The following is a 12543-nucleotide window of genomic DNA, read 5'->3' as shown; positions in this document are numbered from 1 at the left end:
CTATCCTAGTATGTCTTTGGATCACTGATTTCCCAGTTTGACTTCCCCACTAGAAGAAATGCCATGAACTCCGTGGTCACTGTGTTGTCTGGTGCCATACGACTTATGGGTGGGTGCTCTGTGGGTGTACATCTACTGGTTTCAAGCAGATGTACAATGGAGACTGGCTTCAGCTTATAACCTATTTATTAAACTTAGAGATCCTTCAGTAACTCAGGTCTTGGGAAAACTTTCTTAATACTAAGGATTACAGGTAGTCTATAAAATAGGAATCCTATTCACTCACCATATTGGGAACTATATAAGTTGTAACACATGAAGTAACATGCAAACATTGTTGATCACCAAGGCTTTACGATTTCCCTTGCTTGGCAAGTTTCACTTCCCCTCACATACTCACACCCAATTCCCAACACTATGTCTAGACCTATTAAGACTCCTGGACTTCAGGGCTAACCCATAAACCCCCAGAGGGTGGCAGATCAGCCACTCCTAGCCGGTGGCCCCATTCTGTAGTTTTTTTCCCTAAAGTTCTCTCTTCAATACAGGGCTAGGCATACTCATTTCCATAGCCATACAGCACTGCTAAGATACAAAGCAGGCAAAGGATGTCTGAGCAAACATGAAGACATTTCTAGCAGAATCTCTGTACCTACTCTGACAGCACCTAACAGGCACTCTCTTGCTTAATTGTTAATTGAAAACCTCAAAATAACTAGCAGGCCCAAGTTTTCCTAGGAGACATCATATGAAAGGGAAACTGGGCTAAGTTTAACGTATCACCTGCCATCTTATTTAGCATCCACAGAGCTGTTAGTGTGTCTAACTCGTTGGAAGAAACAGTGTTCAATGTTTTTATTTTGAGCCAACAGCTGAGGATAGCAAAGAGACACTAATTTAGATTGATAAATGCATAGAGTGAAATTGAGATATTTTCACTTACAAAGTCAAATTCTCTTATACTTGACCCTAAGTCCTCAGAAATATTACCATTCCTTAGATTTGCCCATCTTTAGCTTGGGACAGGGGTTTGTCCCTGACCATTTACTTCTGTTCAACAAGTACATCTCACCCATAATCTCAAAGAAAGCATTTTTTGGAGTGTATATCTAGAAAGTAGTTTGTGGCCTGGGTATTCTCTTGAGATCAAATTAGAAGCGAATAAACCAAGCAATTTTGAATCTATCAATTAACCACACTAGGGGCAGTTGACTTGGCCTAACCATGAGATGCTCTCATGAGGCAAGTATGCATATTCTGAGGGTCATTATAGACCTCATGGCCCTGTAATGCATTTAATATCTAATAGGCTAGCATGCAAATGTGGCTTTCCAAAGGAAAGTCCCAATGCAAATTGAAGCTAATTGTAACCTGATATAGGTAACAGCCTCCTCTAGATCACTAGTCCCTATATTGAGAAGAAAGTGATTCGCAGTCTGTGAGAAATAGAAAATGGCCCAGCTATTTACTATGAATTATCTATATTTCGATGTTGTGTGCCAAGTTTAAGGGTTTTTGGATCAAAACCTGAAGCCGTATGGCTGGTTCCTGCTCTACTCTAGTTTTATCATATCAGTTTGCTACCCCTCCTGGAAAAGAAGGGGCTCACAAGGACTTTTCACCTCTTTCAGGACTATAACAAAAATTCAAGTCAAGCACATGGTTATTCAATTTTTATAAAAGGAACAAACACTTCAATCAGGACTGTATTTCTTTTGATGATGGAGGCTGCCACCTTTGCTAGCTATGCTGAGTGTTTAAATATGCACTTTGTTGTACTGAAGTCTTAACGTTTGACAGCTCTACTGAACTTGGCCTTGATATGCATGCTTTAGGTATCTGAAGACGTGAGCACTAAAAACAAAAGTTAAATAACATAGGACAAGCACTACAGGTAAGTGCCAAGTGAAGGAAGGGAGCAAGAGGATGATTGAGGGGATAAAACTGTTTCAAGCAATTCTCATTGCCTACAAGGGCTTAGCTGGTTACCTGATTTTTCTTACTTTTAAAAAAATGGTGCATAATGACACATAATGGTGAGATTTATTGTTTTATATTTTTAACAATATAATTTCTAGTGATTTGTTTTTAAAGTCCCTGTTAACATGTCCCATTCTTGGACTTAAGCAAAGATTACCATCATTATTGTCATTATTGTACCTTCTCTCAGTTCTACCTAGACAGGTCAGGTTTCTTTTCTCATTGTCTCAGTTTTTTTTTTTTTTTTTTTTTTTTTTTTTACCTTTAGGTCTATTAATACTGCCAATTTTATATCAACCCACTCCCCACAATAAAAGAAGTTTCTTCCTATTCTTCTGCTTGTTGCTAACCGTATCTGAATAGCTCTCACAAACCTTAATTCTTCTAGACTCTAGCCTTGAAGAATGTATGGTACCCCAGATCTTAATCTATATCTAGGTGGGAGGAAAATGTCCTAGAACCTCCAGGTAATTTGCACCCAAGTATACTAACTTCTCTTGCTGTCTTCACTTAAGCTCTTTGCCCTGAGTCTTGTGCATACTTGCCCTGTCCTACAGTATTCTGGACCAGCAAAGTAAGTGTGTGCTGGGGGGCAGGAGAGTTGGAGAGAAATGGTAAGAACAGAAGACCTAGGGCAGAAAGTCAGTTCACATGTCCTGGGACTTTGAACTTAAGACAGGAGCCAGTCTGGGTTGGCTTGGGATCAATATCTGCCTCAGCCAAATTTGCTCCAGTTCAGAAAGGAACTACTTCTTTCCTTTTGACAAATTTAGGTTTGCATGGGTATCTTTTCCACTGTACACAGCATGTCCCTTATTTCACATGTAATAAAGGGATCCTCGCCTATCTAATTCAAGACCAACATATGGCTTTGACAAATTCATTTCCACACTTTAGGTGTATTCCTCGCATTCCACAGGGAAACATTAACCTCTAAAGCAAAGTTAGTATTTCTTAAAATCCAAGAATATAAAGGGATGTGCAGTCAAAAAAAAATCAATATTTTCTCTCACTTGCTTGGATAATTGTAGGCAGTTTCTGGTATAGTGTTTTGAAATGTTGCAAAAAATATAATGCAAGTCCTGGCACTATTCTGAGAGATCGTTTAATAAGTTAGTATTACTCATCCATTAATGATTGTTAATGTCTGAAAGGGCTTTTCTGGGCTCTTAGGTTCCTTCCTTACAGGTCACATTCCACCTTCAGGACACTCTCGCCTTTTTCAGAGTTCAGACAGAGGAAAGCCTTTGAGGTTACAGCCCGCTAGTAACCTGTGCTTTCTTACTTTCTCTTAAAGATAACATTTCTCAGGCAGCTAAATTAAGACTCCGTGGAACCACGTGACCCACCTAAACGTGACCGGGCAGCCAACCAATCGCAAAGAACTGAAAAGCCCGTCCCAGTTTCACACGCTCCGGACAGTCGAACCAAAGGGCAGGGGGCATTCGGAATTTTTACAAACCCCAAGTATTGCCAGAGAAGCTGCTTGACCACACATTTGAAAGTTCACTCTCACTTCAAGAGACACGTGACTGCAGGCGGGCGGGCGGGCGGGCGGGCCTCCTAAGCCACCAGGCGATAGGAGGTAAGGACTCTGGAATGGGTATTAAGGGCTGAGACAGCTTTCAGTCCCCTTTCCCTAGAACTGGCTGGCAAGCAAGCCCCTTTGTGTCACGTCTTAAGATCACTTCAGGGACCCGCCAAGACGCTGACCAAACCTTCTTAAGATAGGCTTGTTGTCGCCTGCTCAGGGAAGTTGTATGGCCCAAGTGGGAGAGTGGCTGAACACTGGACAGGGCTTCCAGGCCCAATGCAGCTGACCCCCGGGACTCAAGGGTAGTCACCCCTGCCTTTCACAACAAGCCACAACCATACACCAGCTCCCACGCTACTCTTTTGATCTATTGTTTAGAATGAAGGCTAATTACAGTCATTAGACTAGTATTCGGTTCCTCAGGAGGAAGCCCAGTGAGAAACAGGATCCGCAAACTAACCAGATTAAGTCTGTGTCCAACCCCTCTCCCCGGTTCAGCTGCATCAGGAGCATGTACATATACCAAGAGGTTTCGACACGCCGCCCCGGAGTGGAACGAGGTGTGGAGAAGCACCTCAAGGAGAGCCCTTTTGAAAGCCACACTCTAACCTGCACGCCACCGAGACGGCTTGGGGCCTGGGGAGTCGCAGTTGGGGTGCGCAGGCTGCGCACTTCTGGCGGCTCCGCGGAGCCTCCCGGGCTGCCGCCCACCGAACGTGCGTCAGCTCACGGCTGCTGGGGGACTCCCTGCCCCGGCCAGCACCTGACGCCCCGCATCCTTGCAGATGCCCACCTCCATCCGCCGTAGGCTCTCACCCTACTTAAGTCCAAGGGGCGCGCCCTGGGCTGTCGCGCACCTCTCGGCCAGGCCCGGCTCTCTGCCTTCTTCCTAACACTCCGCCTGGCAGAGGAGGCAGAACCATTGTTCAGTGGCTCAGAAGCTCATAGTCCCTAGCCCCTGTCAAGGGTGTGAAAAACGAGGCAAAGCAGTAGCTCTGGGGGAGGGGGCATAAGGGAATGAAGACTAGTTCAAGCGAGGGTTTAGGACACCCAAAACCCCACTGTCCCCCAAGCTCGGTTCCCTGTAGCCCTGTAGCCGAGGCGCTGACAGCTCAGAAGCGCCACCAGGGTGGGGAGGGAAAGGAGGAGAGCGGAGCGGCGCCTCCTAGGAGGGGGGTGGGCTAGAGAAGACCGGCGCCTAGGGCCCCCACACATATTCCCGGCACCCTGGTTTGCTCCAGGCCGTCTGCGGAGGGGTGCGTCCCCACTCACCGGCTCCAGTGGCTCCGCTGTCCGCGGGCGCCCAGCACAGCGCGAGCAACAGCCAGAGCGCCCAGCGCGCGGACGTGCCCATGGTGCCCGCCTGGATGGTGCCGCCGCCGTCGCCGCTCGCTCCGCACAACAAGTTACCAGCCCTTCGGAAAGGAGGAAGGAGGTGGGGGCGGGGAGGGGGAAAGGGAAGAGGAGGGGGAAGGAGTTAGAGGGGGGGAAAGGGAGTGGGGGAGAAGAGGGCACCCCCTCCCCTACAACTTGCACAATCTCCTCCCCACCAGCCAGCCCGCCCACCCACCCACCTCCCCGGGCTGCAGCAGCGGTGCAAGCCGAGGCTGCGGGCGGAAAATAATGCAGGCGCTGCAGAAGAGGGGAGGGAAGGGGAGGGGAGGGGAGGGTACAGGAGAAGGGGGTAGGGAGAGGGGGTGGGGAGCCGAGAGCAAAGGAGAAGACACCAGAGAGGAGCCAGCCGCGGAGCACCCACACTGGCAGCGGCTGGAGCGCGGGGTGAGGAGCCAGGAGGGGGCAGGAGGGGGAGTGGTCAGCGGGGGGGCGGTGGCTGGAGCCTTCCTCCACGCGCTGCTCTCACACGCGCCAAGCAGCCGGGTGCCTGCGCCGGGGGTGTGCGAGTGTGTGTGCAAGTGTGAGCGTGCTTGCGTGAGTGGCAGTGGCCGCGGCTGCCGCCGCCATCCGGACTGCTCCAGGGGCCCGGCGCGTCCGCCCGGGGCTCACGGGGGGCCGGGGCGGCCGCTGGTTGGCTCGCGCACCGCCCTCGCCTCCAATCCCGGGTGTCTGTCCTAATTTCCTGATCCAGGGAACCTGCCGCCGCAGCAGCTGTGCGCTCCCTACAGTCATTACTGTACCCTCCTCCGGCAGCCGCCAACAGTAAATGCAGCAGCGGCAGCAGTTAGCGCTGATGCAACTATTGCTGCTATTGCCACCGCCTCCCCAATAACGGGGCTTGCAGGGAGGGCTGGGGGTGGGGGGACGAGTTGCACCTTCTAGAGGCAGCAAGCATCTCTCTCTACCACCCTCTCTACCAGAGGCTGGTTTGGGGCCGGTAGGTAGCATCTTCTCAGGCCTCCTTTCTCCAACTAGAAAGTGACAAAGAGAAGGGGTTCCAAACGTTTGTGCTGCTCTGATGTGGGGTTCGGGATACTTATCAATCGCACGCTGAGATGCCATTTTGCTAAAAATTAAATGTGTCTTTAAGTGAGAGAAAGAGAGAGCGAGAGAGCGCGCGGTTGTGGCTTGTTCTCTGTAATAGAACAAGACTAAAATAACCCAGTCTAGGATGGGGAGGAGGGAAATTGCTAGCGCAGCTCTGCATTCTCTCATCAACCATTATAGTTAATTGCTAATTGCACAAAATGATAGTTTGAGGGCCTGTAATTAAAAGCTTAACCTTTCTGGTTTGGGGGAGGGGGACCCCAGTAGATTTTTTTTCTTGATACACTTTGTAACATTCAATTACAAGGCTTAAGGGAAGAAAAACGGAAGCAAAAGCAACACTCCTAGAAGGACTGATCTTTGTTTTGTGCCAAACAGTTCCTGAGCCTATAATTTGCTTTTTGTGCACTTCAGTTTTCTTGCACACTTTATTTCCCCTGGTTGAGGTGCGTTGTCTGTTGTGGCCCATTGAGCAGCTAACAAGAGTGGGAGTTATTGCACCTTCAGTGAAGAGTTTTTATACTTTTTAAAAAGTTGTTTTTACCTTGAATGACTCAAAGTTGGCAGATTTCAATAATATCATGTCCTGGCTCTATTCGGTTGCTGATCCGAGGAGTAGAGGGCACTACCTAGCTGTATTCTCCTTGCCCTGGTTCTCCTGGGCATTTGTCAAAGCTAGTCAGCAGAAGGGATGTTTATTTGGGAATTTACCATCCCCAGGAGACAGAGAGATGAGGAAAATTCTGAGTCAGGATACATTTTGGTTTATCCGGGGTTTATCCAGATTGTGACTGAAAAACATGAAGTAGCTTTATTTGATGTATAGATGAAGACTTGTACTCCATCTCATTGTGAATGCTACTTTGCTCACTCTGTGGTTACATGATCAATATAAACTGCAGGAGCCACACACATGTTGCATGTGAAACAAATTAAATTTGTGCCATTTGGTAGTGCAGATGCATGCTAGTGCTGTCCACCTCACAGGCACTGAGGTGAATGGTCACACCCTAGGTGCATGATGTGTTCAGTTTTCTTGGAATTGGGAAAAGGCCATTTCCACTTTACTAAGGACAAAAGGGAGTAGAGGACATGGATGGAATCAACATAAAAAGGTACAGCATTAATAAAGAATGATGTAGTTGTTTTTAACATTTTATTCAGTGAGAAATGTACACTACAAGCTAAACATTGATATAGTACAATAAGACTTATCTTTGACAAACATGTATTATGCTTTCTAGCATAAAATAAACTGTTGGCAAACTTAGCTATAGCTCTGTGTTCAATCCTCTATCTTTTTGTTGAATCAAAGGGAAGTATAAACTCTCTGATTGGATGTGTATCTTGGAAAAAATCACTGGGTTTCTCTGTGCCTGCCTCTGACCTATAAACTGAGAAAAAAAAATCAACCCACATAATATCAGAGTGTTCTGTGGTTTCAAAAACCAGCTCTTTGCAAAGAGTGGATGAGACAGGAGAAAGAATGTATTAATTGGTATAGAAAGTAACTAGTAGTAAAATAATAAATCAATCATGAGTGGAGATTGATGTGGATGAACTTAGTTAGCTTAGAGAAGTTGATACTGCTGGCTTCTAGAAGTGTTCCAGTAAACGCATAGGTAATCCCATTCTCTCCCACAATTCACCACATTCATTGATTTGTTTAAGTAACATACACTGAACATCCCAGGAAGGTAGGTTATTTGCAAGGTCTTGGGCATATGGAGGTGGTTATCTGAGCGGCCTGAGAATCTGGTGGGAGAGACAAACAAGTAGGCAACTGCAGTGCCCCATTACTGAATGATAAGGCAGAGATGCTCAAGGGGCTACAAAATTGATTACAAAGAAAGAGCAGCTAATCTGGCTTCAGTATGAGGGTACCAGAAAAGGCTTTACAGAGATCTGTTGCAGAGCTGAGCATACTCATGATTTTTACCAAGTAATTTAAATTCTCCCTCGTTCTGGGCACATGATTGGATTGCAATACCTAGCCCCCTGATGGTTGGGTTGTTTTAAAGACTAACTTCAGCTAATTTGTGAGCAAAAGTTATAGATGCCTCTTCCAGACAGGCATTTATTCCTTGTGTGAGATTCTTTTTATCTGTACAGTGACAAAAAAAAAAAAAAAAAAAAACATTCCAAAGGTGCTGTTTCATTAGCCCAGGTCTCTGAGTGACTCAGAACTACTCATCTAAGTAGCTCCCAGCTGCCTATATGTCTCTGGAAATGACTACATACATTAGGGGTCAGCAAACTAGAACTCATGGACTAAGTCTAGCAAGTAATTGATTTTATATGACTTATGAATAAGAATGGTTTTTTAAAATATTTTTAAAGATTTACAAAAAAGATGGAAGAAATAAAAGAAAAAAGAAAAAGCAGCAGCAACAGAAACTATATATTGCTTATCAAGCCTAAACTATTTGTCACCTGTCTTTATAGGTGATATAGAGTGAATGAGAGCTAAACCTTGACATAGAGTGAATGAGAGATAAATTTTGGCTTCTTCATCTCTTGATATTTTGTTACATCAGCATAACCTAGCATTTACCTCACTGAACACTTGGGAAGAAGGAAAGAGAGACCTGATGAACAGAGGGAATTAAAGCACAAGAGCAGCATGTATTCAAGGCAGTGTAAGAGACTCTCAGGATGGGTAGACTCAATTGGACTAATGATGGGAAGTAAGGCAGAAGAAAAGGAAGGACAGGATTAGGTTGAGCCTAGTATGATACACAGAGACTTTAGATTTTATCTATTGAAGCATGGCAAGGCCTTGTTACAGATTTTGATCATAGGTCTCACGTCCAGTTTTGTTAGTTTTTTTTAAGAAAGATTACTTTGTCAGTGATATGAGAGGTGGCTTCTTTGGGGGGGTAGAGTAGACTGAAACTAGAGGAATAGAAATTAGTTAGAGGCACCAGTAGTGAGAGAGTAGGTTAAAGAAAGGAGAAAAAGAAACTACTGTTCTTGGTACAGATTCCCAGGCCCTTCCTTGACCCTGAATCAGTAGGTCTAGGGTGGGGCATGGGATCTGTATATGTAACTTTATTATAGTTGATTCTTAGGATTAGTCATGATTAAGAAACTATTTTAGAGAATAATTTCTTCAGTTTTAAATCCTACATGGCTTTACTTCTTTCAAATACTTGAAACATTATTTCTCCAAATTCTCTGAAAGGAGTAGGTTAGGGCCCACAGAAAAATGCTAAGATTGATGCTTGTCATTTCCTTTTCTGCAAAGCCCTTAGCCTCATAAATACAGGCTTCAGAATTCATCTTCAAACTAATTTGCTAATTTGTAGCACTGACTTCTGCAACCCCAGCTTTGGAAGTAAGAAGTGAAAAAGAGCTATCCCCTTGGGAAGTTTTGTTGTTGTTGTTGTTGTTTTGTTTTGTTTTTCAAAATAAACCTCTTTTTTATTAGTCCATTGTAGAATATTGGGGTTCATTTTGACATAATTATATGAATGTGGAATATAATTTGCTCCAATTCAGTCCCTAATATTTCTTGGGAAGAATTTTGATAGTGACTTCCCAAGTCTCCATTTCAGCATTTTCTAATTGTGTGACAGCCCAGTGAAATGCATAGAATTTATTCTTCTCTCTGGGATCCACAGGTGGATGATCTGATGGCCAAGGTTTATTTAAACATGGATTGCTAAATTGCATTCCCAGAGTTTAGGATTGAATAGGTCTGGAGAGGGGGCCCAAAATAGATTTTTTTTCCAACAAATTCCCGTGGAATGCTAGTGCCAGGGAAGACACTTTGGGAACCACTATTCTAAATCTATATGTTTAACTTCCTTCCTCAACCACTGTGATTGGTCAGGGCCTCAACCAGTCAACCTGTGGCTTTCTCTGTCCACAATGATTGGATACTTAAACTCTAAATACATCACCCAAGTGGCTTCATTTGTGGTGAAGCTTGGGACTTTTTCTAGGGACTTTTAATTGGTTAGAAAGGTATTTACTAAGTAATGTGATTATGTGGGCATAAGGCCAGATCTGCTGGCCATGCTACTATTGTACCCCCAGGAAGGAAGACAATTTGAAGATGAAACTGACTTTTGGAGAAGAGGAATATGAGAGAATCAGAAACAGCATCCAAACTGTAATCCTGGGCCCAGGTCAGCTTGTTTTGAAAGTGATGTTCCGTGGGACTTCTCACCTGAGCCAATGGATTACCTTTGTTGTTTAGTCAATTTAGATTAAGCTCTTACTTGCACTAAACTGATGAAGATGCCCTCTCAAGGGTGACTTGTGGTGCTACCCTAAAGCAATGGGCAAAACTCCACATGTGGCCACCCAATGGTATTGATGGGCAACGTACTTTATACACAGAGATATGAAAAATTGTGGTATATATGTGCATTAAGAACTGTAATGCAAAAATAACAAAATACATGTATAAAAGAATAAATTGGTGTGAATGTACTTTATATAAGAGATGAAAAATTGTGCTCTATATGTATAAGAATTATAATGCATTCCATTGCCGTCGTGTATTTAAAAAAATAAAATCAATAAAAGATTAAAAAAAAAAAGAAAGAAAGAAAGAAAAAAAAAAAAAAAAGAATTGATGTGCCCAGTGCCCTCTGGAGGACATTCAGAAGAGGAATTTAGGATTTGTAAGGACTGTCTTGAACAACTTCTTTCTTTTATATCCTGGCCAAATCAAGTTCCTATCCCTGCTTCAACCCCAAATAAAATGCTTAATGTAGACTTATTATAAAAATTAAACCCGAGTGAAATTTATAATCTATTAAGAATGATTTTTTAAAAATCTCAAACCAAAGGCAATTTCACATACTGTTTTTTTAATAATTTCGGATAAGATCAGGTGCATTCAGTGTGGTATGGCTGTAGACTGCTTTTGAGTAATTTCAGAAAGTAGAATGTGGTCAGATGTGGCACAAATTATTTGTAGTTGGAGAGAAACTCCAGAATGTATTGAGTGTGAGGCTAAAGCAGTGGTTCTCAATTGGAAGCTATTATACCATCACCGATTGCCCCTGCAAAAAAACATTTGTCCTTTTCATTTGACATTGTTCAAGGTCTTCAGAAGTTTATCATTCCTGGGCAAGAAGTACAACTGGCATTTTAGTGACTAGAAGTCACAGATACTACTGTGTGTCCTGCAATACACAAGACGGCTCTTTACAACAAAGAGTTAGCCAATTCAATGTCAACAGAGCCACAGTCAAGACATCATGGGTTAGATTTATGAGAAATCAGATGACTCTGTAATGTCTGAACTTTTTATTTGGGGCAGAATAGGGGGACATTATTTAAGAGTTGGGTGACCTAATAGAATGATGTCCCAACTGGTCAAAGAAAGGATGAACTGTCATTGTCTAGTCAATGACAGATGAGAATGGGATGTCAGATGAGGCAAGGGACCGATTTACAGACCTGGGAGATATAAAGCAAATCACAAATAGTTTACCTTTTAAATTGAAGTAGATAAATATCGGACAGATTCTGGGCTGCACTGAGAACTCAGAAGTGTCCTTTATTTTGCAAACGTTGGGGTTTCTTTTTTTTTTTTTCAATGCAGGAATGAGGTGCTGTACCACTCTGATAATTAATTCCTATAATTCTGATCCTAAATATGATTGTTCTCATTTCTCATAATGCAATTTGCTGGAGATTTTGATATGTAGTACCAGAGCATTGAAAGAATGCATTCTTAAAACAGGTTCCTACTTAAATGGGGAATTTGTGGCCCCTCATAAGCTAGTTAAGCATAAATTGCTTGTTAGGACATAAGAATTTTAATCTGCAAGTTATAATAAGGTAGAAAGTTCTTTAAATATGTACAATTTTACCATGTAATTCCTTTTATTTATTTATTTTTTAGGTTTTGAGGATTGAACCCAGGATTAGGCAAACAGTCTACCTTTGAGCTACATCATCAGCCCTTTAAAAATGTTTTTGTTTTTTTTTTTTTAAATTTTGATACAAGTTCTCACTGTGTTGCCCAGGATGACCTTACACTTAAAATCTTCCTGTCATAGCCTCCCAAGTAACTGGAATGACGTGCACACACCCCCACAACAGGCATAATTCTGTTTTAAAACTTTTAGGAATTTTGTAGAAGTACATAATTAAAGTATCTACTGTTTTTATTTAATTATATGTGTGATTTGAATTCATATTGTACTGCTTCTTAAAGGACTATTCAAGGCTCCAAATAGGAACCAAAGGAAGGAAAACCTCCCAAAGGAAGGTTTTTATCCTAGCATCCATAAATTGCTTTAGAAATATATTTATGATCAGTTCTAATGATGATAATGAGCATATCTGGAGAGTGAAGGGGAGTCCCAGTTTTTGAGCCTGCTTTTAGTGTTATATGGTGGCTATAGGAACAACAGGTAATTCAGAATTGTTGGAGGGTAGCATGACTTAAGGTGGAGGAAGTATCAGAGAGGTAGGTGAGTACAGTTGAAGAATGTAATGGTATATTGTTTGGATTTTTATCCGAAAGCAGTTACTAAACATTTGAAGGTTTTTGATCAAGAAATTGGGCATGCATATTTAGAAATATGACTGAGAAAATTATTTTCTCTGTATAAGATCCA

The 12543-nt window shown here is 43.0% G+C and overlaps 1 protein-coding gene across 7 annotated transcripts in view; it reads right to left on the bottom strand.

Moving 5' to 3' along the window:
• Vldlr (very low density lipoprotein receptor) overlaps window positions 1–5452 on the bottom strand; it is a 33644-nt gene extending 28192 nt beyond the window's left edge. For 4 of the 7 annotated variants that reach the window (XM_026406448.2, XM_026406453.2, XM_026406449.2 and 1 more), the window contains exon 1: window positions 4787–4929. In XM_026406448.2, the coding sequence (XP_026262233.1) occupies window positions 4787–4868 (82 nt within the window). In that variant the 5' untranslated portion in view covers window positions 4869–4929. Of the gene's footprint in view, window positions 1–4786; window positions 4930–5088; window positions 5221–5241 lie in introns of those variants that run through there. The other 3 variants (XM_026406450.2, XM_026406452.2, XM_026406451.2) reach the window with 3 other exon arrangements.
• Window positions 5453–12543: the final 7091 nt, after the last annotated feature.

The sequence above is a fragment of the Urocitellus parryii genome, chromosome 4 (assembly GCF_045843805.1).
Source record: "Urocitellus parryii isolate mUroPar1 chromosome 4, mUroPar1.hap1, whole genome shotgun sequence".
Lineage (NCBI taxonomy): Eukaryota > Metazoa > Chordata > Mammalia > Rodentia > Sciuridae > Urocitellus > Urocitellus parryii.
Note: the sequence above shows the minus strand (reverse complement) of the source record. Positions and strands in the feature narration are given on the sequence as shown.